General features: G+C 37.4%; 1 protein-coding gene across 1 annotated transcript in view; it reads right to left on the bottom strand.

Annotated features, from left to right (window-relative positions):
* Positions 1-2,051: 2,051 nt before the first annotated feature.
* Positions 2,052-27,211, bottom strand: part of LOC106881668 (protein PIF) — a 49,162-nt gene continuing 24,002 nt past the window's right edge. The window contains exons 3-9 of the mRNA XM_014932134.3: positions 26,673-26,870; positions 15,439-15,651; positions 12,212-12,361; positions 8,538-8,923; positions 7,496-7,589; positions 6,193-6,272; positions 2,052-2,277 (exon numbers count right to left, since the gene is read on the bottom strand). Of these exons, the coding sequence (XP_014787620.1) occupies positions 2,239-2,277; positions 6,193-6,272; positions 7,496-7,589; positions 8,538-8,923; positions 12,212-12,361; positions 15,439-15,651; positions 26,673-26,870 (1,160 nt within the window). The 3' untranslated portion in view covers positions 2,052-2,238. The remainder of the gene's footprint in view (positions 2,278-6,192; positions 6,273-7,495; positions 7,590-8,537; positions 8,924-12,211; positions 12,362-15,438; positions 15,652-26,672; positions 26,871-27,211) is intronic.

Raw genomic sequence — 27,211 nt, 5'->3', positions numbered from 1 at the left:
CTGTAAAGACTATGCTTTGCCAATGAGGACTAATAAGACTGAAACATGCCTGGAGCTATCCACCCCCATGCATACCAAAATGATTAAAATAATATTAGTTATTGAGCTAATGTCTTTTTCTCGTTACATTTAACTTTTAATGCTCACAGTGTTAATACCAATGTAATTATTACTTGCTCAATTTTGACAGGCTAAAAACAGAAAGGAAGAAAGAAAAAGCATTTCAATAATCAGTCAAATGATAAATGGTAGGGATGGTATTTAGCAGTAAAATCATTTGCTCTAACAGAACAATCCCAGAAAGTCAAAGCACAGAATTAAGTACCACTGAGCATTTAGACAAGTAATCTACCAATTCTGGAATTTCACTACGGTTTATATATACAATTATTAATCAATGCAGTTGTAATCCTACTTTCAAAATATTGTTTAACGAAACGAGTTGTTGGGGGTATCCATATCCACAGACATAAAAATATGAATGTTGTGTCAAATAAGATGTAACCTTCAGAATGTTATCAACCTGCTTGAGACTGCTCACGAGCTCTATAATACAAACTTCCTGTTCCATCAAAATTTCATTTTAATTATATTCTCTATGCCAGTTTAATAATGATTTCAAATTTTGGCATAAGGCCAGCAATTTCAGGTGAATGGAGTAAGCCAATTACATCAACCCCAGTATCCAACTGGTACTTATTTTATTAACCCTGAAAGAATGAAAGAAAGTTGACCTTGGCAGAAATTGAACTCAGAATGTAAAGATGGATGAAATGCTGCTAAGCATTTTCCCCACTGTGCTAACAACTCTGCCAGCTTGCTGCCTTAATGATGACAAAGTTATGGCAGTTTAATAATGACAAATTTATTTTACTAAATTCTTCGTTATTTTCAAAATAATATTCTACTTTCATTTCTCTTTTCTTTGTTGTTTGCCAGATTAACATAGGATTAACTATCATCTACTTCTAAAGGATTGCTTTTGACTAAACTCTGAGCTTAGCATTATGATTAAAAAAAAAAATGAGCTTCATAGCATCCCATTTTCTTCATAAATATATCAGGCCCTTGAAACAAAAGCAGACTAACATAAATTCCTTTCCAGTGTTGTTGCTGTTCTTCAAGTTAGTTCTAACCAAGAAAACCTATAGCACACAAGCAGTCTACAGAATAACTGACATATTTGTTCTGAATATGATGTATCTCTACCTAGCTGATGACTGTAAGGCACCCACTAGCATATAGCATACAATGTAGTGAAACAGTCTGGACGCATATTCTTTCTACTGCCCAGTCTGTTTCTGAATGTACTTGAAAGTGTTGTCTTGAATGATGGACATTCTGATAAGTTATCACTACAAATTTAAGGTGTTATCAATCTTGTTTTTGTTGAAAATGTAATTAATCATACATCCATGTTTGAAAAAAAAAACTTTTGATTTTCACACTCTGCAATTTTTGTACTTTAACATCTTAAAGTGTTGGTGTCTCCTTAAATACAAGGGGGTGCTGAAGAGTTCCTGGTTTTAAAGGTATTGTGAAAAGCCTGGTTGGAGGCCCAACCTTCCAAGTTCTTTTACAGGGCTAAGCACAACTGAAGGACCACTACAATAGGTGTATGAATCTGAGAGCGGAATATGTTGAATAAAATCATAATTTACTGATTCTCCTCTATTTCCTTTTACCCAAAGACAGGGACTTTTCAGCATCCTCTCATATATCAGGCAAGGGCCTGATATATTTATGAAGAAAATGGGATGCTATGAAGCTCATTTTTTTTTAATCATAATGCTAAGCTCAGAGTTTAGTCAAAAGCAATCCTTTAGAAGTAGATGATAGTTAATCCTATGTTAATCTGGCAAACAACAAAGAAAAGAGAAATGAAAGTAGAATATAATTTTATATTTCTGAGATGAGGAATTTATCTTATGTTTACTGTTTATATTAGTCAGGCAATCTTGATTGTTGCTTATATAAAATGTAAAGCAAAATAAAGCAATAGCACTTATTACTTTTAATACAAAACATGCAAAATAACAAAGTCATACACATTTTACAGCCATATTTTATGTTATATAGTTGTTTTTTTTAATTTTGAAGATTACAGTTTTTTTTATATAACATCAACAATTTATTTTTAAAGAATAAACTACATTTTAAATGAAATATATGGACTTTCCCATGGAAGAAAGCTATTGGTCATGATTCCTTGTTGTTGTTGTTATTATTTGGTATCCATTAAAAGTATTCCTCTGGAGTACATTTAAAAAACTGCAACTAAACAGAAAGCATCAAATGATAAGATATCAAAACAATTAACATAATTTATGCAAATGTATGAAAAAAATGACAGCAATTTTAAAACAACATAGAAATTGAATAATGTTCCAAAATACATTAAGTTGTTGGTGGGTACTATTTAAAACTTATAGAATGAGGTGTTGCTGTTTCAACTAAATAAAAATTTTTTTTGTCTTTGGTCAGTAACTGTTACTTCCTATTTGCTTCTATCTAGAAATCAAAGGAAATCACTACTATACCCTTCAAACTTTGTTTTTGTGACCTGGACATCAATGTTTTGAAACTGACCTATTTTCCATTACATTTCAGACAGTTTCAGCACTGAGTTGCTGAAGTAGAAATATCGTTATAACAAATATTCTGCTCAATACCACAGATTTGCTTGTCAGTTGATTGACAGTGAAGGTGCATGGCTCAGTGGTGAGAGTGTCGAGCTTACTATCGTGAGGTTGTGAGTACGAATCCCGGACCGGGCTGCGTGTTGTGTTCCTGAGTAAGACACTTTATTTCACGTTGCTTCAGTTCACTCAGCTGTAGAAATGAGTTGCGATGTCACAGGTGCCAAGCTGTATCGGTCTTTGCCTTTCCCTTGGATAACACTGGTGGCGTGGACAGGGGAGGCCGGTACGCATGGGTGACTGCTGGTCTTCCATAAGCACCTTGCCCGGACTTGTGCCTGGGAGAGTAACTTTCTAGGTGCAATCCCATGGTCAGTCATGACCGAAGGGGGTCTCAGCTCAGATTGACCTTAACCACTAATGCCATTTTGTATTTTGTATATATATATATACCAAATCAGGGGATTGGAAAAAATTTTTGCTATAATTTCTTCACCATTATATGTATTTCATTTGCAAATAGGAGTTACAAAATTGCAAATGTAGGAAAAACATGTGAGATATCTCCTATTAGAAATTCTTCAGAGAATCAAACCCTAGCTATTATACATAATGAATGAATGAGTGCGTGTGTGTGTGTGTGCATGACCGAGACCTTTGGAAATGTGCTGTGCGTGAGAAGACCCGGCAAGCCAAGTAAGATCGTTGCCAGTGCCCCTGGACTGGCTCTTGTGCGGGTGGCACATGAGATGCACCATTTTGAGCGTGGCCATTGCCAGTACCGCCTGACTGGCTCCCGTAGGATTTTCGAGTGAGATCGTTGCCAGTGCCCCTGGACTGGCTTGTGCGGGTGGCACATAAAAGACACCATTTCGAGCGTGGCCGTTTTCGTGCGGGTGACACGTAAAAGCACCCACTACACTCTCTGAGTGGTTGGCGTTAGGAAGGGCATCCAGCTGTAGAAACTCTGCCAAATTAAATTGGAGCCTGGTGTTGCCATCCGGTTTCACCAGTCCTCAGTCAAATCGTCCAACCCATGCTAGCATGGAAAGCGGACGTTAAACGATGATGATGATGATGATATATATATATATATATATATACATGCATTTACATATATATGTATATGTGCATATGTTATTCATGTATATGTGCATATGTTATTCATGTATATGTTATGTATGTAGGCATGTACATATCTATGCATGTAAGTATGTATGGGCAATATAACTCATGAAACTAACTCTAAAAACATGTAAGGGCTTTATCCTCCATGTCCTCCCTTTTTTAAAAATAATTTTTCATAATTTAATCACTTGTCTTTCCTTCTAATGCACTCATTATCTTCTCTTCTTGCAATGTGCATTTACTTAAAATATATGTTTTTCAACTTGATATTTGATCACTAATGTTGTAAATGACTTGCACTTGATTGCAGCATAACTATTGTTCTCATAACATTTCAATAAGACTTGAACTTACTTCATAGATGTCACACTTTCTCTCATTATCTCACTTTTGTTCTTTCGAATTTCTCTCTCTATATATCCATATTCACTCATCTTTTTTTCTCATCATCATCATCATCATCATCATCCTCATCCTCATCATCATCATCATCATCATCATCCTCATCCTCATCATCATCATCCTCATCATCATCATCATCATCTCTCTCTCTCTCTCTCTCTCTCTCTCATTCCTCCTGCAATCTTTCTCTTCTTTTTTACTTTGTTTCTGTCATTCATTTATTTTCTGTTTATTTTTTTTATTATATTTTTCCCCTCTACTGTTTTTCGCTCCATTTACTCTTTTCATAACTTCTCCATTATCTTTTTCCATATGCATATCATTGTTTATAACAAATATAATTGCTATTGATAGTCTATTGACATTCCTAAGACACAGGTATGCTACAATAAAAATAATATGGACAAGGAGATATTTCATGAAGCAAAAAAAAAAAAAAAAAAGCTATACAAAGTAACATAATCAAAAACAAAATAAAACTATAACAAATTCAAACATACAAGCATGTACATGCACACACAAACAGAAGTGTGTATGTATGTATGTATGTATGTATATATATATATATATGTATGTATATATATATATATATATATATATATATATATATATATATATATATATATGCATGTATGTATGTATATATATATATATATATATATATATGCATGTATGTATGTATATATATATATATATATATATATATATATACATATATAGGTACAGGAAATCACCAACTATGTAAACAACATGAAGTACAAAAACAAACAAGTTAAATACGCAAACAATGAAAGAAAAAAATCGAAAACAGGACAAGTAACATGGAGAACGACCCTTCATCAGTTGTCAGTTGTCTATCTACTCCTCATTTCAAGCATTCAATGACAATATGAATCTTCAAAGACAGTAGCTCCCATAAATTCTAAAATAAAATTTAGGATCTATGGAGGGTCAAAGTTGGAAACAAAAACAGGACAGTGGAGACATACAAGGAAACTGAATGAAACCAAGCATGGAGGGCCGTTAGACCAGAATGAGAGGAAAATAGCGAATGCTGGGAGAAATATTTTTTTGAAAAGAGAAAAGATAGAAGAGAGAGAGAGATAGAAATAGAAGAGAGAGATGGATAGAAGACGTCCAGTCCTTAGAACGTCGTGCAGGAAGAAGAAAGATGGATGATGGTCACTTGTGAGCAACAAGAGAGAGAAAAAGAGAAAGGGGGAGAAAGAGGGAGATAGACATATAGAAAATGGTGAAGGGGAGAAAAAGGGAATTAGAGAAGGATGGGAGAGAAAACAGTATTGAGTAGAGTCACATCAAAAAGGTTAAGATAAACTAACGTGGAAATGGATGCGTGGCGTTCAATTAAATAATACTATAAAAAATATATATGTATATATATATATATATATATATATATATATATATATATATATATATGTATGTATGTATATATATATATATGCATATATTGGTACAGGACATCGCCAACTATGTAAACAACATAGAGTACGAAACAAACGAGTTAAATACGCAAACAATGAGAGAAAAAAAAATGGAAAACAGGACAAGTAACACGGAGAACGACCCTTCATCAGCTGTTGGTTGTCTATCTACTCCTCTTTACTTTTTTCAAAGAAAATATTTTTTCCAAAGTTCACTATTTTCCTCTCATTCTGGTCTAACAACCCTCCATGTTTGTTTTTATTCGGTTTCCTTGTTTGTCTCCACTGTCCTGTTTTTGTTCCCAACTTTTACCCTCTATAAATCCAAAATTTAATTTTGGTAGTTATGGGAGAAAATGTCTTACTCTCCCACACTTTAGTTACTCCCTTAGCTTCCCTATTACTCATGCTAGTTTTCTATTCAATCCCCTTACCAACAACCACTGTGTAACTGTCTATAGCTGTCTCTCTTCTGTTATCTCTTCCTTTAACACATTTTCATTCCTTTCACTCTGTTTTGAGAAAAATTTCAAAAGTGGATTATATGGGAAAGGTAAGTTGATTTGATTGGAACTTACATCATCAATAAATCCAATAAAAGGATCCAGATTTGTCCCTCTTCCAATAGTTAAAGAACAATCCAGTCGCTTAATATCAGCTACATTAAAAGAAGAATAAAAAAGCAAAAAAGAGCAGGTTAAAAAAGAGCATGTCAACATACATGAGAAAAATGCAAGGGATTGTGCTATGTGTTAATGAAGTATGATACATAACTATCTATCTTATGCAACAATGCTGTTTGATATGATTCTGCTGAGTGTCCTCTATACTATTTTATAAGGAAGCCTCTACAAGCATATATAATGTAGTAGGATGTGCTTGACATGATGGTATCAACTCAACAGTTTCTAACTTACTTTACTTTTCCATGATAATCCTGTTAATATTTATTTTAAGAAGAACCTTTCCCAAGGTCTTATGTTGGAATAAAGAATACATATTTTGATCATTAACTTTGTTTTATTTCTTTCATTTCAATCTTCTTGACATAAATATTATGGATAAACTTTTACATCGCTGAATGCTTCGACACCATACCAAGTGCTTAAGGATCTGACAAGGCATGGGTACACTGGAAGAGAACTTTCACAAGCTTCCTTACTTTGGTAAGTGCAAATCATAATGCTGTTAACAAACTTGATATCCTTAACAGTATTCGAATTCATTTCTGATTGCACTGATTATGATATGGCAATCGCAAATCTTGAGAAATTATATAATGCACCAAAGAATGAGGTATATGCTCGACACTGCTTGGCTACTAGACGTCAACAGCTAGGAGAAAGCCTTGATGAATATCTCAGAGCTTTGCAGTTGCTTGCCAAGGATTGTACCTTCAATTACTGGAGTAATTTATCAACAAGAAATGATTAGAGATGCTTTTATCAATGAACTTATATCTCATCCCATTTGACAGTGTCACTTAGAAAATACAACTTTAACACTTGATGCAGCATTCAATGCAATTAAAGGCATTCCACTCATGACTATCTTATGTTTCTCTAAGGCATTTTGTATCTAGGAGTACCTGACCCAATGTATCTGTCACCTTGTCAAGACGTTAGGGCTATGATATAAAGGGAATTTAGCATCTATTTCTAGTAAGTTGAGTGAGCACATAGAGGCTCCCACATCAGCTTATGTGGCACTTATTTATAACTTTGAGGTCAAGGCCACTTGAAAGTTAAGCGCTTTGATCATGGATACAATATACAGACAATGATAAGAATTACCTATTTATTTTCTGATACACAATTAGCTCCTCATCTGCACTGTCATAATTACTTTAATGTATATATATAAAATATAATTAGTACTTACCGTTTCCTAATTTGGAAGTTTTCAGGCCATCAACCCACAGTTCCACACGATAGCCAGTTTTCAAAAGAGTCACGCTATGCCATTGATCAGGTTTCTGGGGCATCAATAAGAAACATCAATAAATTGACTTTTAACAATTTTATTTGCATTATATATGTCTTCTTTTCACCTTCTAGTTTCTCTTCTTCATTTCTCTCTTTCGTTCTATATATATATATATATATTATCGTCATCATCATCATCATCATTTAACATCTTTTGTCCATGCTGGCATGAGTTGGATAGTTTGAGCAGGGCTGGCAAGCTGGAAGGGGCTGCACCAGACCCCAGTCTGATTTGGCATGGCTTCTACAGCTGGATGCCATTCCCTATGTCAACCACTCCAAAAGTGTAATGGCTGCTTTTACGTGCCATTTGCATGACACCAGTATCTGTGACACCATGACTGTGATTTTACATGGCTTGATGGATCTTCTTCTCAAGCATGGCATGTGTATGCTTGTGTGCAGGTGTGGCTGTCTGGCAAGAAGTTTGTTTCACAACCACATGGTTTTGGGTTCAAGCCCACTGCATGACACTGGGTAAGTGTCTTATATTATCAAAAGGGTCAGTTTGAACTATTCTAGCCAGACATCATCCATAGGAAAATGCATAAGTATGAAGGGAATTAAATAGGGTTGCAGCTCTGAGAATAATTAATATTATAAAGCATTTTCTCTACCACTCTGCTCATTCTGTACATATTTAATACATTAGCATTTAAACCAGCCATATCTAGCCAAAAATTTCCTCCCTGTTTTATCTTCAAACTGGCCGTATCTGGTCTGTCATGCCTACCTAACGATGTCATGTTAAAAATATACAATCACATCAGTGAAATCTCAAAGCTACAAGATAATGCATAATTAATTCAAAGCAATCTGAATGAATATGGATTACATTTGACAGAGTAATCTGAATGCTAAAGGGTTAAATATTTTTATCAAATAAATAGCAATAAAAGTCAAAGAAAACATTTATAGCAGGTCGAGAATATTCTTACCAAATCAGCTTGCAGTCTCACCACTGACTCATCATTCAAAATAAAGCCACCATAGATAGTTCTGGATATTTCAGTCCTTTCATAGGCAACACCAAATGTCGCACTTTTATCACAGTCGCTGTTATCGACGAGAGCAAATCGGCCATTTGTCGTCTCAGCTGGTCGGAATCGAAAGGAAAGAGTGAAGTTGGAGCCAAAAAACATATTGTTCAATGCCCAAACAGTAACAGATGAGTCATTAAAAAAAGCAGCAGCAGAACCTGAGGCTCCCTCTACAGGGAGAATAGTGACTGATCTGGCTCCAGTTCCCTTAGGATATTTAGAGTAATCCTTCCAATCTTTGTCAAAAGGAAGGTGAATAAAGGGTTCACATCTTTTAATAATGTCTGCAAGAGAAGAAGTTAATTCTTCAACAATTATTCTGAATAAAATATACAAACAAAAAAGAAAAAAAGGAAGAAGAGTGATTAAAAAGTTCTTCTTTCAAAATAAACATGGATATTTATATTACATACAATGGAAACTTATTGAATAGTGGCTTGGTAAGTATTTATTTATTGACAATAAGCCACAGTATACATAGATTAAAAGTAGTCTCCTAGACCAGTGCAGCCCTTGGGCAAATCAATGCATTGGGCGCTGTAGTATTTATTTATAGATAGTAAGCCACAGAATACGTAAATTAGAATTAGGCTCCTGGACCTGTGCAGACCCTGGGAAACTGACCAGTATGTCAATGCTTTAAGACGATCGTGCATGCAATTTCCTTCAAGCTGGAGGAGGTATTATGTAAGAGATTGTAAGAAACTTGCCTAGGGAAACAAAAATAACAGAAAATTAGGACGTGAAATTAAAGGATAATTTGGGCGATCTATATGTGACTATCTTTACATTTTACAGGCTCTGTTCTCATAAGTGAAATTTAATAAAATTGGTTTTTGAAGAGAAACGAGACGAGCATTAAATATTTCTCAATTTTGCTAAAATCAAAAACATTTTGCAGTGTTTCGTCTGTTTTTGTGTTCTGAGTTCAAAATCCGCCGAGATCGACTTTATCTTTCATCCTTTCAGGTTCGATAAGATAGGTACTAGTTGAACACTAAGGTCAATACTATCGATTTAGCCCTTTCCCCGAAATTTCTGGCTTTGTGCCAAAATTTGAAATCAATAATTTTGCGCTAATGAAATTTTTTCCAAGGGAGGTAACTTAACACAACTTTATTAAAACCTGTTACACTATTTGGGTATTATGACCCTATTTTGTAATCATCATCATCATCATCATCATCATCGTTTAACGTCCGCTTTCCATGCTAGCATGGGTTGGACGATTTGACTGAGGACTGGTGAAACCGGATGGCAACACCAGGCTCCAGTCTCATTTGGCAGAGTTTCTACAGCTGGATGCCCTTCCTAACGCCAACCACTCAGAGAGTGTAGTGGGTGCTTTTACGTGTCACCCGCACGAAAACGGCCACGCTCGAAATGGTGTCTTTTATGTGCCACCCGCACAAGCCAGTCCAGGGGCACTGGCAACGATCTCGCTCGAAAATCCTACAGGAGCCAGTCAGGCGGTACTGGCAACGGCCACGCTCAAAATGGTGCATCTCATGTGCCACCCGCACAAGAACCAGTCCAGGGGCACTGGCAACGATCTTACTTGGCTTGCCGGGTCTTCTCACGCACAGCACATTTCCAAAGGTCTCGGTCCGTAGTCATCGCCTCGTTGAGGCCCAATGTACGAAGGTCTTGCCTCACCACCTCAGCCCAGGTCTTCCTGGGCCTACCTCTTCCACGGGTTCCCTCAAGTGTTAGGGTGTGGCACTTTTTCACGCAGCTATCCTCCTCCATTCTCACCACATGTCCATACCAGCGCAATCGTCTCTCTTGCACGCCACAACTGATGCTTCTAATGTTCAGCTTTTCTCTCAAGATACTTACACTCTGACGGGTATTCACATTGACATTACACATCCAACGGAGCATACTGGCTTCATTCTTTGCGAGCTTACGTATGTCCTCAGCAGTTACAGCCCATGTTTCACTGCCATGTAGCATGGTTGTTCGTACGCATGCGTCATACAGTCTGCCTTTTACTCTGAGTGAGAGTCCCTTTGTCGCCAGCAGGGGTAAGAGCTCTCTAAACTTTGCCCAGGCTATTCTTATTCTAGCAGCTACACTTTCAGCGCACCCACCCCCACTACTAACTTGGTCGCCCAGATAGCGGAAGCTATCGACTACCTCTAGTTTTTCACCCTGGAATGAGATAGAAGTTGTTTCCTGTTTGTTTGCAGTCTTTATTGCACCTGAACATCTGCCACAAACAAAAACTAACTTGCTAGTTAACCTGCCTTTGATGTTGCTGCACCTCTTATGTGTCCATAGCTTGCACCGGGTACATCTTATAGGAGTTACTACCTACTCCTTTTCTACATACTGAGCAGGGCCATCTACCTGAAGGGGTTTGTGTTTTATCTACCTTCCTACTTATTAGGATTTTGGTTTTAGCTAAGTTGATTCTAAGGCCCTTCAATTCTAGACCTTGCTTCCACACCTGAAACTTCTCCTCTAGTTCTGATAGTGACTCCGTAATTAGGGCAAGGTCATCAGCATAGAGGAGCTCCCAGGGGCAACCTGTCTTGAACTCCTCTGTGATTGCCTGGAGGACTATGGTAAATAATAGGGGGCTGAGGACGGAACCTTGGTGGACCCCTACCTCTACCCGGAATTCATTGCTGTACTCATTTCCAACCCTCACCTTACTAGCAGCATCTCTGTACATGGCTCGCACAGCTCTCACTAACCATTCTTCTATCCCAAGTTTCCTCATTGACCACCAGATAAGGGATCGGGGGACCCTGTCAAAGGCTTTCTCCATGTCAACGAAAGCCAGGTACAGAGGTTTATCCTTAGCTAGGTATTTCTCCTGCAACTGTCTCACTAGAAATAAGGCATCAGTAGTGCTTTTACCTGGCACGAACCCAAACTGCATCTCATCTAAATTGATTCGCTCCCTAATTAGTTGGGCTATGACCCTCTCTGTAACTTTCATAACCTGATCTAACAGCTTGATGCCTCTGTAATTATTTGTATCTAAAGCGTCCCCTTTACCTTTGTAGCAGTTGACTATGATGCTGCTACACCAGTCATTGGGTATATAGAATATAATTGAAATTAGATTATTTATTGCTAATTTTTCTTCTGGTAGATGATATCATCTATTACTTCTCGATAACCATTAGCACACAGGCGTCATTCACAAACAACCTGGACATTTTACGTTGAATTTGCAGCATATCTATGTACAGAATAGCAAAACTTCTTTCAGGGGAGACAGAATAACTTAATCGTTTTCAAAAGCACCACGACATAATCACTATATTTATACTTTCAAATAACAGTATTTTCTTCGGTATCTGATTTCATCCAACAGCTTCTTAGCAAACACGAGAACAAATTTTAAAGTTATATTTAAAATGACTTCTTTGCTAGTTTAGTCTGAGTAAAGTTATCTACCTTGAAATAATCCTCAACAGAGAAACTCTATCTCTTCAATAATCCCAATAAAATACATATGAACAATATCTCTTTGATAGTAAAAATAATTCTGGGCACAATCTTCAGAGTAGACAAAATAAGTGCTTCAGTAGTTAAGAGAAGTGGTGCCTACTAACTTGTGATATTTCGACGACCTCTGATGCAGGAACATGTGTCAACAGAGAAGATGGTTCCGAGAGGACACGGCATCCGGTAATTGTAGCCGTGAACGTCTTGTATGTAGAAGCGTATGTCATCTAAAACTGCTTTTTTGGTACAAAGTGGGACTGAAAATTAAAAAAAAATATATTATATATTATTCATTTCACATGTTTCGTTGTGTACTGTTGCATTTTATAAATGTACGTGCTTTAATATGAGTTTAATATATGCAAATATGTTTGTATGCGAAGAGAGACCGTTTGCTAGGATGGAAGAGTCATTGGGAAGTTCGCTTCAGAATCATGAAATCCTGGATTCGAATCTTCTCGAACCACTGCGTAGCATCTTGAGCAAATGGAATTTTTTCTGCTTGACCCTGCAGTCTTGAGTCGATCCAAGTAGCTTGTGAATGACATTGAGGAGACTGAAGCTGCGTGGAAGCAAGTCAGAAAGGTTGTACTTGTAAATAGGTATGATAGTTGTAATAGAGACTTTAGTCTCTCTCTATCACCTTTCAACAGTATTATATATGAAGAGACATTAGAACAATTAACAACATAATAAAAAGGTTTTATTTATGATGATGCTTGGTTTCACAATTCATGTCATTCAGCTTAGCAGCCGCTGATTAAGTTGTAGTTGGTATTGGAAGGTTATGGTCTTCCTTGATGCCTGCCAGAGAACAGTGTAAAAGTGCTTCGTGGAGGAGTGAGGTGTTGTCACGTAGAAGGTCTGAGGCTCAACTCGCTGAGAAAGTGAAACTCACTGTTTAAGTACGAGTTTTACTACGCATGCGCAACTCGAGGGGCTTCCGGTGGTGAAGTCCCCTGCGCATGCGCAGAATAGTACTTCCTCAATGGCCGCTATAATTTCGCGCCACTACATACTTATAATTCAAAGTGTAGCCTAGTCACATACTATGTCATGTTGATTCAACCAGAGAACTGTTTGAACGGTACAGGTATTTGTGAATCACTTAGTCAATTACATTTTAATAAACGAGTAGTTAGTTCATTTGGTGGAACAATTAAATGCTCCTGGTTAAAACTGAGGAAGGATCCAATCAAGACATTGAATCTGGTAACTGCAGGATACGCAAAACTCTCCGCTCACTTTTTTTGAAATCAACAACGTCATCTTTTTGAGAGATAGACAATCAAAAAGTATATTTGTAATGTTTCTTCTCAAAATAATGCCTCAGAAATTGGTGTAAATTTCAACAGTTTGTCTTTCAATTTTATTCAGTTACAGATTCTGTCACTCTTGGAACAGGGTAGATGAATATTAAAACAGTCTTTACTCGATATAAATCAGCACTAATAATAGTATACGAAGAAAATCATTTTTACAAAGTTCTTGCCGGGAACTTCCGATCTAAGAGATGAGATAAATATTTCAGATGTCAAGAGATTGCGCCCTCGCAGTGTATGTTGACGGAGCTTTTTCTAGCCTATATTCTATTAAGTAAAACAACAGAATTTATAGAAATTAGTTGATACATGAGTCGGCAAACAGTAATTACAAATAGTTTAAAAAGTGGAATAAATTTTATATCATGATCAAGAAGAACACTCTAACATTTGAGATAGCATCATTTGACAGAGAAACCAAACAACTCATCTCTCTCCGATACCGAAATATAAGAATTTTCTTATTCATCTTACAGAATAGCTAATATTTTATCATGTGAAGGCGATGAGCTAGCAGAATCGTAACTGCGCCGGACAAAAGGCATGGTGGCATTTCGTCCGTCTTTATGCTCTGAGTTCAAATTCTGCCGAGGTTGACTTTTCCTTTCATCCTTCCAGGGTCGATAAAATAAGTTCCAGTGGAGGATTGGGGTCGATGTAATCGACTTATACACGCCTCCGAAATTGCTGTCCTTGTGCCAAAATTTCAAACCAATATTTTAATACGTGATACTTATTTATAGATAGGTGAGATAGCTGGGTAAGGTTATCTGAAAGTTATTTCTTGTTATCATTTAGTTAGACACGCCCACGACCCTTTATTTTCTTCAGAATGCTTGAGGCTGGTGGAAGGCAGGGAGGAAGTTATCTTCAAAGCAGAGACTTGGTCCAAACCTATACAACAGAATGAACTCTACTAAAAGTAATTAGTCGAAAAAAAAAAAAAGAGGGCATTGCGCAACATTAAGGTTCAGAGACTCATCTCTTCCTCTTTTCTCACCAAGACATCGGACAGTCTAGTCTCTCTCTCACATCACACGCCAGTTAGCAGTCAGGAGCACAGGAGAAGACAATGGCTTCTACGCATCAAACCATTTTCATTTATCATTCAGCTTGTATATATACGTGTGGCCACATTAAAGGTATTTAAAGTTACCGCCTTGTTCCATGTATTTCTTTATACCGTGTTCCTATCAAATAATATTACAGCCTTCTGAGTAGAGTCACATTAGATGGCTCCACAACATATCCATCTATATATACATTGGAGAGGGCATTCTCGTTGGCTGTTGCCGAGACGATATTTTTTCTCCCCTTAAAGTATCTTTTTATCTTTTACTTCTTTCGGTTATTGGACTGCCGAAATGTCCCTATCGTTCTTGTTAGCTGTCGACAGGACGATTTTTCATAACCTTCTGATATATGTTGTGTTTTTAAACACAGCACAATTGCCTTTCAACAGTGTGTATAGCGAGACTTGAACCCGAGTCACCACATTACGAATTTCAAACCACAACCTCGCCCGACTCATTTACGTGTGAAGGCGAGTTATCAGTCAATCATCAACCGGTTTTCATCCTTCTAGATTGTTCTCGGTAATAAGTTTATAATTCAAACTCCAGTATCTGCGAAGCTGCGGTCTCCCTTCTCTCTCTGTGCTTCTAACGACTGCATTCTCACCTTGATATGTGTTACATGATGGCAGATACGAAGCGAGGTGTATATACATTCCTGTGTATGTATAACCCAGCCTCAGTACTCAGTATTTGTATTTAGCTAACCGTACATGTTGCAATATGTTTCTTACATCATGTCGACTCTATGTGAAGATTTTTGTAATTCAGGACCAACTTCAGTATGACTTGTGCGGCGTAAATAAAATCTCATTTAATGTCGGAACGGTGTTTTTGTTTCAATTACACGCAGCCTCACAAGCATAACCAACCAACAACACGCAGAGTTACATGTTTATATACATTAAATATACTACAAAGATAGTTATAAAAACTTACTTAGCGGTGGACTGTCTGACACAAGAGTAATTTTGCTGTGACAGTTGGAACGACACAGTTCATCTTCCACACATTCCTGTGAAATTTCATCAAATCTGTAACGATCTTCGCAACAAGTACGTTGACTTTCCCGTGTCCCGTTTTTACATTTATAGTAGGCAGCACAGGAAAAAACCTCACGATAAGCAATCCTTCCAGGTTGTTTGCAAGGATCTGAAATAAATTATCGAAATTCATTAGGTTTCAAGAAAAGAAATGTCTGAATTCAGGTCGATGAAATATTTTCTGTTATTTAATTTTATTTGAGTTTGTTTATTAGACTATGGAATTTCAACATGAATTCGAATTCAAATTTGATATTTCATTATAAGAGCATCTCAATCTTAATTTCTGAGAACACATCACAATTTTCAATATAGGCGCAGGAGTGGCTGTGTGGTAAGTAGCTTGCTTACCAACCACATGGTTCCGGGTTCACTCCCACTACGAGGCACCTTGGGCAAGTGTCTTCTACTATATAGCCTCGGGCCGACCAAAGCCTTGTGAGTGGATTTGGTAGACAGAAACTGAAAGAAGCCCGTCGTATATATGTATATGTATATATATTTTTGTGTGTTTGTCTCCCCCCCCACCAACATCGCTTGACAACCGATGGTGGTGTGTTTATGTCCCCGTAACTTAGCGGTTCGGCAAAAGAGACCGATAGAGTAAGTACTAAGCTTACAAAGAATAAGTCATGGGGTCGATATGCTCGACTAAAGGCGGTGCTCCAGCATGGCCGCAGTCAAATGACTGAAACAAGTAAAAGAGTAAAAGAGAATATTGGTGTTCTGAAGAGAGTAATTTAGAAAATGCATATATATGCACAAGCATGACTGCATGGTAAGTAACTGCGTGGCACTTTAGGCAAGTGTCTTCTACTATAGACTTGGGCCGACCAAAGCCTTGTGAGGGGATTTGGTAGACGGAAACTGAAAGAAGCCCGTCGTGTATATATATATATATATATATATATATATATATACTGTGTGTATGTTTGTGTGTGTGTGTATGTTTGTGTGTGTGTGTTTGTCCCCTCTAACATTGCTTGGCAACCGATGCTGGTGTGTTTACGTCCCCGTAACTTAGCGGTCGATAGAATAAGTACTAGGCTTACAAAGAATAAGTCCTAGAGTCGATCTGCTCGACTAAAGGCGGTGCTCCAGCATGGCAACAGTCGAATGACTGAAACAAATAAAAGAATATATTACACAAACTCAAAGTTTGTCTGTTTTCCTGTCATTTGATTAAGATGATAAAGATTACAAATAAAATAGCCATTTCTCCCTTTAAGTAAAAATAAGAAAAGTTGAAAATATCGACACTACAAAGAGGCGTCGTCTGTCCGTCTTTTCTTCCTGCTTTCTTTTTTCTTCCCTTAATCCTTTACACAACTTTCGGAGTGCTGTGGACTTGAAAGGTAGAAATTCTTCCTATATTTTTATGAGATATTTTTGAATCACGGGTACTTGATTTTTTTCTTAAAGGGAAAATCACTATTTTATTTAAAATAAAATAATCTTTATCATCTTAATCAAAAGGCAGAAAAAGAGACAGAGAGACCATCTCTTCGTAGACGAAGATCAGTTGCAATGGGAGGAGTTGAATCTCATAAGAATGGAAAAGCAAACAACAACGAATGGGTTTGTACCTTATAATGAAACTCTTTTAAGAGCATTCAAATACCACAGCAACGTAGAAACCGTTGCCTCAGTGAGGTCAATTATGTACGTCATCAAGTACACGCTATAAGGAAATGACCAAGCTGCTGTTCAAATAAACAATGATATATATATATATATATATAGACAGACGAAATACCGCTAAGTGTATATATATATATATATATATATATATATATAATGGAACAAAAACGCAAAAGAGGACAATAAAACATGTGGACAGATAGACGATACAAGGCGGACAGGAAAAACAACAATTAGAGGGACAGGAAAGGACGGGTCATTCGTGACGCTCTTTTGTCAGTCAAGTCACCTGATGTCCTTATAGTTTCAGGAAGTTACACTTGAGTCTGTTCGATCTGGATGCCCCCCCCCCACCAAAAGTCCATCTCCTTTGTACCTGCCTTAAGGCTTTCACTTTATACACGCCTCCTCAATTTGATTCGTCCTCAGTCGAAAGACACCCGTTGTTATATTCTTGTTGTTTGTATTTGTAACTGTGTAACATGTTCTCCGTTTTTGTCTTTGCTGTCATAAACATTCGCTTGCTTTCTTACAAAAAATCTAATGCTCTTAGCTTAAACTTTTTGGCGGGCAACCAGATCGAACAGTCTCAAGTGTAACTGCCCGAAACTGTAACGACATCTGGTAACTTGACTGACGAAAGAACGCCACGAATGACACGTCCATTCCTGTCCCTCTAATTGTATCGTCTATCTGTCCGGATGCTTTATTGTCCTCTATTGCGTTTTTGTTCCATTTATATATAAAACCCTTGACGGTGGCGCCCCAGCATGGCCGCAGTCAAATGACTGAAAAAGTTAAAAAAAGCAAATATTACTGCACCACACACACACCGTCATTTACTCATGCTTGTATACTTTTTTTTTCTCACTACTACTTTCCCCAAACGGATTAAAAAAAGAAAGAAAGGGAGGGGTGGTGTGCTAACGCAAAAGAAACAGTAGAGTCTAGGGAAGATTAAGATCTTTCCAATGACATATAGTTAGCATTATCAATGAACTAAAATATATCCTAATCTAGATTGTGAGATTAAACGAGCTAGAGATATCTACTCTGTCACAACATCTAGATCTACTATGGTCGAAAGAGAGAGAAAAAAAAAAAGAGAACTAAAGCAGAGTTATTATCAAACATCTATTTTTGCATCAAATAGGACATAACTGCTCATGCGGACACATTCTTTAATTCCACCGAACTAATGACTTCTATAAAGATCCAGTGACATCATACGTTAACAAAATAAAGAATCAGTAAAACATTGGAGGCGATTTGATGAAGGAATTATGATATAACACTTTCCATACTGAGAAACGTGTTGCATGTACCATTTTCATTTCAAGATATTTTCTAATTTGCCAATAATGGACGTCAAGTTTTTTGCACGCTGTTATAAAACTGATTCGTTCTTACTATTACGCAACTCCAGGTCTGTCGTCGTTGGCCAAATCTATAGCATGTAGAATGCCGTTTTTACGGCATAGACACACTGGGCAGTAGCTACGGGGCCAACATCTAATCTATATATACCACGGCTTGCTGTCAGTAAATAAATACTATAGGGCCCAGTGCACTGAAGTGAAAAAAACGGCACTGCATTTAGGTAGTCGGCCGAATGACGAGGCGATCCACAGATTTGTAATAATTCGACCGTGCGAACCAAAGGAGATGGCGACGTAGACGGAAAAAGGCTCCTTTTTACCATGTCGCATGGTCGAACACAAAATAAGATATATAAGATAGAAGGCTCGTCGTGAGAGATACGAGCCATAGTGCCAGTAAAAGAACTTAGGACAGACAACCGATATATATATATAGAGAGAGTAAGTTTATTAACATAGTGGAACTGTTTGTGTCTGTGTGCGTGCATGCGACATACATAAATAACACCGTAGATAAGTCAGGCCTTCGTGTACAAGAGAATGTATACAACAATGTGAAGTAACGGACAGTCGTATAAGCAATAGTGTGTGTACAATATGTGAGAGTACAAGTGTGCGTGTGAATGAGAGGCACACAAAACATAGAAAGAGTGTCTGTAACATAGACTACAAGTCTCAAACACTGAGATAGAGAAATATCAGTTCGTATTAGAGTTACACAAGGAGATAGAATGTTCATACGCAGGAAGTTGTGGCCAAGTAGCAGAGCTGTGGTATCACACTATGTGTGTTGAGCGTCGAATGCTGTGACCGTTTACCTGATACGGAATATTCTCGCTGGTTAGTTCTAACTTGCTCGTGGTGGAAACAATCCACTCAAACAGTGTCGATATAAAACCGAGTGTGTTGATATTGGTGTGTACCTGGTGGTGGGGTTGCTGGCGCACGACATTGTGGTAGTCAGTAGATTGGTGGTGAAGACGTCGGCGCTGGAACTGGCTGTAGCTGTGTTCTGTATGTGTGGTCAGCGACCAGACCTGTGAGAGATCTGGAATCGAAGACGACTACAGTCGTTGGATCGGGCTTATTTATAGCTGAAATAGGGCTCACCGGAAACCCAGAAAAACTCTATCTCACGTGACCTTATCACAAAGCCACGATTGGACGTAATGCCCCCTTAGCAAGCAGAACATGGGGACAATTGCCGCACAAATAAGAACCAATCAGGATGGTGGACAGAAGGGTCCAAGGCAACCGAAGGCTAGATGTTAGCAGCTTCGTTATCATTTATGATTGAATGCCCGAGAGAGAGGTTTCACTACAGATTCATAACTCCGTGATTTCATCGTTACCTGCCCACATCGCTCTCTAGTGAGCACATCATTTGTGTACAAGACATTTAAAAACCCAGCTCTATTTCTTTCTCTGTCTGTTTCTCTCCTCATTTCTATATGCTTTCATGCATCTTCAGTTCTGGGTCTTTACATCACGTATATCTTCTTCTTTGCCTACTTTACCCTTTGCATATTAAGCGCTCTATTATTTCTCTTTCATCACAACCTACCATTACATTTTAAACCCTCTTTGATTTGATCCTTACAATTCTCTTTCGCGCATATCGTATTTAATCTTAATCTCTATTTAACCATAATATTTCCTTCCATATTCTGACACAATTTCTCACGGTACTCCTACTGTCTGATTTTAAAAATTTCCTCAGGAATTTCGATTTTGTATTTTCTTTCACTTCTTTTCTTTTCTGTTTTTTTCTCATTTCCTTGGATTCTTTCCTTCTATTTTGTTTTCTTTACTAAAAAAACAAGAAAAATCTGTTATTTTCATTTTGTCAGTCTTCTCAGTTCATTAATTCAGTTGTCATGTTTCCTCTTTCATTTATTCAATTAATATGTTTCTCGCAATTCTTTTTATTTCTTCTGAGTTAATTAACTCCTATATTCACGCAAATATTTTCTAAATAATTGTGTAGGAGTAAGTCCTTGTTCCTGTCTGACTGAACAATAGTGTTCATTTTAATTGTTTCATACACAACATTATTCGATATTGTGTTTTGTTTAATAACACTATAATTTTTCGTGATGTCTGCTTACGTTTCTGAATTTGCCAATGTTGATAGCTTTATTGTTGTTTTAACAAATAATGCTCTTACTTCCATAACTGCATCTATTACCAATTGATAATTTTCTTTTTCTCTCCCGGATATGTCAATCATTGACTGAGAGCCACACTTCACATTCTAACACGCAACGTTTGTCGTTGTTTAGCAACGGATCAGTCTCAATCGACCACATGCAGTGGTGTGATGTGGGTGTGTTAAATTTTCAAGAAGCCTTTATGTAGTCGCTCGATTTCCTAGAAATAGCAGTCAACTCTCCCCAAACTTTACTCAGTCGATGTAGAAATGTACCATATAACTCAATTCTCATTTTCCTTTCAAAAGTTGAAACAAGTAATAAGCGTATCTCGGATTTTCGTCCAAAACAAACTTTTTAGAGCAAATTCTTGACAATCCAGTTCGTTTTAGTTTTGGTGTAAACGTTTTGAACATCTACAAAAAATTTTCTGCACAACAATAAGCTCTCCATCCGAGATTATTCTATCTTTATTTTTAAGGAATCAGGCACTTTTTGAAATTAACAAAAGTGTTGCAATCGTTACCAATCCTAACTTTAAATCCCATCTTAACCCTAAACCCAAACCTAACCAAACCCAAACCTTAATCACTAATATATATAATAAATCGTATATAATTTTATTGAACATTATTGATGTAGTTAAACGCATGCAGAAAACCAAAATAACTCAGACCGACCAGAATTTGGATTGAAAATGTCTTTCGGACCGTAAACTCCAGGATTCTTAACAATATTTTGCATTTGGAGTAAAAAGGGCACAGTAAATATTCCTCACCGACCAAGTGTTTTTAACTCTGATAAAAATAATTAACTTGCAAAGGCTATGACCACGCAACTATAAACAGGGCCGGCACTAGGAAGTGCGGGGCCCAATTAGAGAATTGTCAGAGGGGCCCTTCTACTCTACAAAAACTGAAGATTGATGTTTCATGCTTCGTGTAGTACGCCAGCCCCAGTCAAAAAGCGTCGATGGTTTGAGGTTCCACCATTAGCTACAATGATATGAAAATTCATCTTAGTGTCCTTTGCTCGAGTGTGTGCGTGGCGCACAATTTGAACAAATCTGTCCAACTGGCTTAAAACCGGCCCTGCTGTGAATAGATAGCACAAGAAGATTCACTTCACCAATTCAAAGGGGAAATGTACTGAGTAACTGAGGAATGTTTTCGTTAGCTGAACGTACTGAGAATGCTTTTACAAACTTGGAGAAAGCAAAAAATTAAAAAAACATTCCAATCAATCAATTAATAGGTGTAGCTATTAATAGGGGAGCAAGGAGACCAACCGCTCCCAACGAGCAGTTTTCGAAGTTGGTGCCTTTTATAAAACGTATAGTCAATTTACTTAAAAATTGTTTGGTATGTGTCTCAACGCCCTTTTTTTTAAATATGTGGTCTGATCAATAAGTATCCGGACTGTTGCTATACTAACGAAGCTAAAGCACGCAGAGTGAAACCGCTTGGCACAGATTGACCTTGAACTCTGCTGTACATGCGCACTAAGTTTTAACGTTCTAGCTCACTTCCGCTGTTTACAGCAGTGCTGGGAAGGAACGTGAATAGCCATTGATTGCCGCATTGACCATGACAGAGAAAGTTCAGCAAAGAATCTCCATCAAATTTTGTCAAAAGCTTGGCAATACCTGCTCAGAGGCCTACGTAAAGATTTCAAAAAGTATTCATCGTTCTCAACACAATCAAGGAGATCTTGTGCAACTGAAACCCGAGTGTCCTTTTGGTCAGCTGAAAGCAGTTTTGACACAAACTTGGCAGACACGCGTCTCATACCCAAATCTTCAATGATAATGGACTGAACTGAACCATAATTAATCTGCACATCCTCTGATAACTCACGGATGGTGATTCGACGACTTCCCCTCACGGTTGCACGCGCATTTGCGATGTTTTTTTCAGTTCTGCTGTCTGCGGGTCTCTCAGAACGTTCGTCACTATCAACATTTTTTCGCTTATACACTCTTCTCCATACACTTTCTGCAACCTTGCATAGGCCTCTGAGTAGGTATCGTCATGACAACTTTCTCTGTCATGGTCAATACGACGATCATACGCTACACACGTTCCTTCCAAGCACTGCTGTAAATAGCGGAAGTAAGTTAGAACGTTAAAACTTAGTGCGTATGCACAGCAAAGTTCAAGGTCAATCTGTGCCAAACGGCTTCATTCTGCGTACTTTAGCTTCGTTACTATAGCAACAGTTCGGATACTTATTGGTCAGACCTCGTACGCTTGCTCACCTTAACTTTAGAACGCCCCTGATCCTACGTTGGATCTTCCCCCACATCTAAAAAAAAAGTCCGCAGTTTTTGCTATTGATTTCGTTATATTGCTTATTTCAACCAAATTGTTATCATTGCCCGTCAACTTCGCTTGGTACCGCCACCAGGAATACAAGCCATATTTCCTGAGTTGATTAATTCAGTCGTTTACCTATCGTTATACTACTTTTAAATTATAGGACCTATGTAGCCAAGAAAAATATAAAGAAAGATTGTTTGCTATACGCTCAGCACATCCAGCATGAATTCTTATGCCACAGGTCGCCTTCGTTTTGTACAAAACAACTATGTATGACCATACAGTTAGCTTATTCCCTATCAGTTTACGAATGAGGTTATCCTTGTGTCCTTATTTCTTTAGTTGTTTTGCAGTCAACTCTCTGCACGGGGAACAGTGTATAAGAGTTCTAGCCAGATTCGAAACCTGAACTTGTGATCCCACAAAACAGAATTCAGCATATCTGCAAAGCTACATTGAAAAACACTAGTTAATGTTCTTGTTACTGTTTTTATTTCTCTTGAGCCAAAAGCCTTTTTTCATTTGGTCTCAGTCGACAAATTAGATGTGTCCATTTGATCTTTATATTTCATAAGTCATCTTTGTAAAGGTGGTTATAAAAGTGAAATATTTTAGCCAGCTGGCGTCTCGCGTATGGCAATCGAGACGGAAACATATCTGAGATAACATTCACTACCCGGCTACGGCCACCAGTAGCAGTGGCCATCACCACCATTGCTGTCATTACATGGCAGCAATAGCAGACATCATCGCCGTCCTAAAATTTCACCTGTTGATTCCTTTTGTCAAGAAATGATATATATAACTTGCTTCGCGCGCGTGCACACACACACACAACTATGTATGTCGACAAAACATTCTGAGGTTTAATATATATACACTTTAAGCTCAGTAAGAAGAGACAATAAAATTTCGTTCGTTAGAGTTTTCTTTACCGTTTACTACCCTAAAACATTTTTTAAAGTCGGTTGTGGCTCATTTCTTGTAAGCAAATTCTTGTAAGCTTTTAATAAAAAATAAATTTATTGCTCAGTTCTTACTTCTCAACCACAACTAACATGCAATAACTACTTTAAGCACCTCTGAAGATTAGTAACTAACCAGAATCTCTCCTGTAATACAATCTGATTTTAACTCCAGAAAGAAATATTGTAATAGGATTTCCAAATAGAATATATAATTCTAGATGTGCTTTTGCGAACACTGTGTGATGTTTATATTTTTCGCATATCATGTGACAAGAAATAAAATGCGTAAAACATAGAGGAAAAGCTTTTGTTTGCACGGAAATAAGATTCATGCTGTAAGCAAAATATGTTTTCACAAAACATAGCGAACGATGTTTTATTGTTTCCACGGAAGTTTAATCATTTTTGAATGGAGAAATACGTCTTCTTTGAGGTGAGACTTAATTAAATGTAAGATCTGTTGCTTCATGGTAGTAGTGAACAAAATATGCAATCAAACTACCGATCACTTGACAACAACGATTTTGTTACTAGGGTAAAAGCATGTGTTTTAGACTAAATCGAGGATGCTGATTCCGAATCTGCACTCAGAATTGTTCTAGCACGTCAGGATTTTGAGTTATGCTCATGCACAAAATTATAACTATATTTTCGGCTAGATATAGGCCATATTATAAAATTTGCTGAAATGAAAGAGGTCTTAATTCAAAATTAAAGAGACAACAGCAATAAAACAAACGACGAGAAAGTTCATTATTTAGTTTAGCAACAGATGGCGTTGACGTATTGTGTGCAAACGCCAAATACGTTAGTTTGTTCTCAGTGTCGTTTGCGCTGCCGTCACGTGTGGTATGTGTATCTCTCGCTCTGCGTGATTACTGTTTTAACTGGGTTCATTGTGTTAAATCATGAATAGGAGAGGCTGTGTGAAATCACTGAGATAACTTTTGTTATATCTGTAGAAAATTTGCTCCACGTGACCAGCGGAAGAACATTATCACCAAATTAAAAACTGCCTATAAATATTATTTCAGGTGTAAATTTGGGGACCAAGACAAGAGGTGGGCACTTCATATATGCTGCAGCGTGTTACTCAGGGCTTACACAGAGGCTGAATGGAAAGTGGAAGGGAATGCCTTTTGCTGTACCAATGGTATGGCATGAGCCAACCAATCATGTCTCTGATTGTTACTTTTGCATGACTAGTATTAGTAGTGTTTCAAAGAAAACCAAAGCAAACGTTGTGTATGCAGATTGTAACTCAGCTCTAACACCGGTCCCACATGGCTTCAAGAACCCTGTCCCAGTTTCCATCTCACATGATTCACTTCAAGACCACGACATGTCGCACAGTGAACCCCCTGATTCTCCTATTGATGAAGAGTACGTAGTTGATTCTAAGAAAAAAGAGCCATGTTTGTTTAATCAAGAACATTTGAATGATTTACTAGCATTGTCAAAGGAGAAGGCAGACGTTTTGGGATCCAGACTATAGCAACGGAATCTCCCACAACAAGGTACGAAAATTTTCATTTTCCGTTCTCACCTTGAAGGCTTATCTATCTTTTTCGAGCAAGAAAATAAAGCTTGTTTAGTACTGATGTTAATGCACTCATGCAAAAACTGGGACATGTGCATGTGGCTAACGAATGGAGACTGTTTATAGACTCGAGTAAAGCTAGCCTCAAAGCTATGCGTTGTTACATAATGGTAATGAAAAACATTCCATTCCTGTGGGTCATGTTATCGGTATGGAAGAAACTTATGAATCGATGGAACTCATTCTGAAAGGAGTTAATTATTCAGTTCATAAGTGGAATATTTGAAGTGATGTAAAAGTGATTTCCCTCCTCCTAGGACTGCAGCTGGGGTATACCAAAACTATGTGTTTCTTGTGTGTTTGGAACAGCTGCGACGACAGCAATTATTACACTGTAAAAGACTGGCCTAAAAGAGATGAGCGCATAGTTAGTTGGTACAATGTGCAGCATATGCCACTAGTAGACCCACAAAAGATCTTTCTACCATCCCTTCACATCAAGCTCATCCTCATGAAAATCTTCATAAAAGCAATGATACGATGGCTGTGACTTTAAGACCCAGTCTCCTAATAGGGGCCTTAACTCCCACATTTTAGTGCTTTATTTTTCAGGAGCAAAAACCTTTGAATAGGTTTTATAAGATTTGGATTTTGGAATCTGGGCATAGAGATGAGTAGTATGGGATAAATATGTCATGATTAGAATTTTTGTTAGGGTGTGTAAAGAGGGAAAGAACCCTCATTAAAATTCTTAATCTGCAATTTTGATGAAATTCGAATCATAGGTATTCCACTTCATTAGAGAAAATATAAAAGAAAAGTCTAATTCGTCAATTCCATGTGACAAGGGCAAAGCTGGATATCTCTGCTAGTATATATATATATATATATATATATATATATATATATATATATATATATATATTTCTGAAGAAGAGTTTTGTTTGCTCGAAACGTTAAATCCTCTTTCTTTCCTTTCCTGAGCGTCTGAAAATACACTACTTGTACCACGTCCTCACGTTGTTGTTTTTTCTTGTTCTTCTTTGTTTGGATTCACTAATATATTTATATATATATTTAATTACAGCAGCCAAAATGAAAATTTACAGCAAAGAAATAAGAGTTAGTGCTTACCTTGAGGACAATAAACGTTATAGGGATGTCGACAGGTCAGATCTTCCTGGGACCAATAAAGGCCATTTGGACATTCTTTTACAGAAGCCATTACTGTGCGATTGTCGCCACTTTGGGAACAGTGAACAAAAACATCACAGCGAAGTGGGTGGGAATAGTATCCAGCACCTGTATTTACAATACATGCTTCACAAAATCCTGAAAATAAACAACACAACTTTATTACAATGGACTTATACGAAATAATCGTTTCTACTAGAAGCACCAGGCCTGACATTTTGGAGAAGGGGGATAATCGATTACATTGGCCTCAATGAGCGACAAGTACTTGTTTTGTAGACCCTGATCTCGACAGAATTTGAACTCAGAACGTGAAGATGGACGAAATGCCGCTAAGTATTTTGTCCAGCGTACTAACGATTCTGCCAGCTCACTGTCTTATGCGAAATAATTCTTTCTAATTTTGGTACAAGACCAGCAATTTTTAGGAATGTGACAAGTCGTTTACATCGATCCAAGTGTGCTCAACTGGTATTTTT

Source organism: Octopus bimaculoides, chromosome 14 (genome assembly GCF_046866305.1).
Source record: "Octopus bimaculoides isolate indiv1 chromosome 14, ASM4686630v1, whole genome shotgun sequence".
Taxonomy (NCBI): Eukaryota; Metazoa; Mollusca; class Cephalopoda; order Octopoda; family Octopodidae; genus Octopus; species Octopus bimaculoides.
Note: the sequence above shows the minus strand (reverse complement) of the source record. Positions and strands in the feature narration are given on the sequence as shown.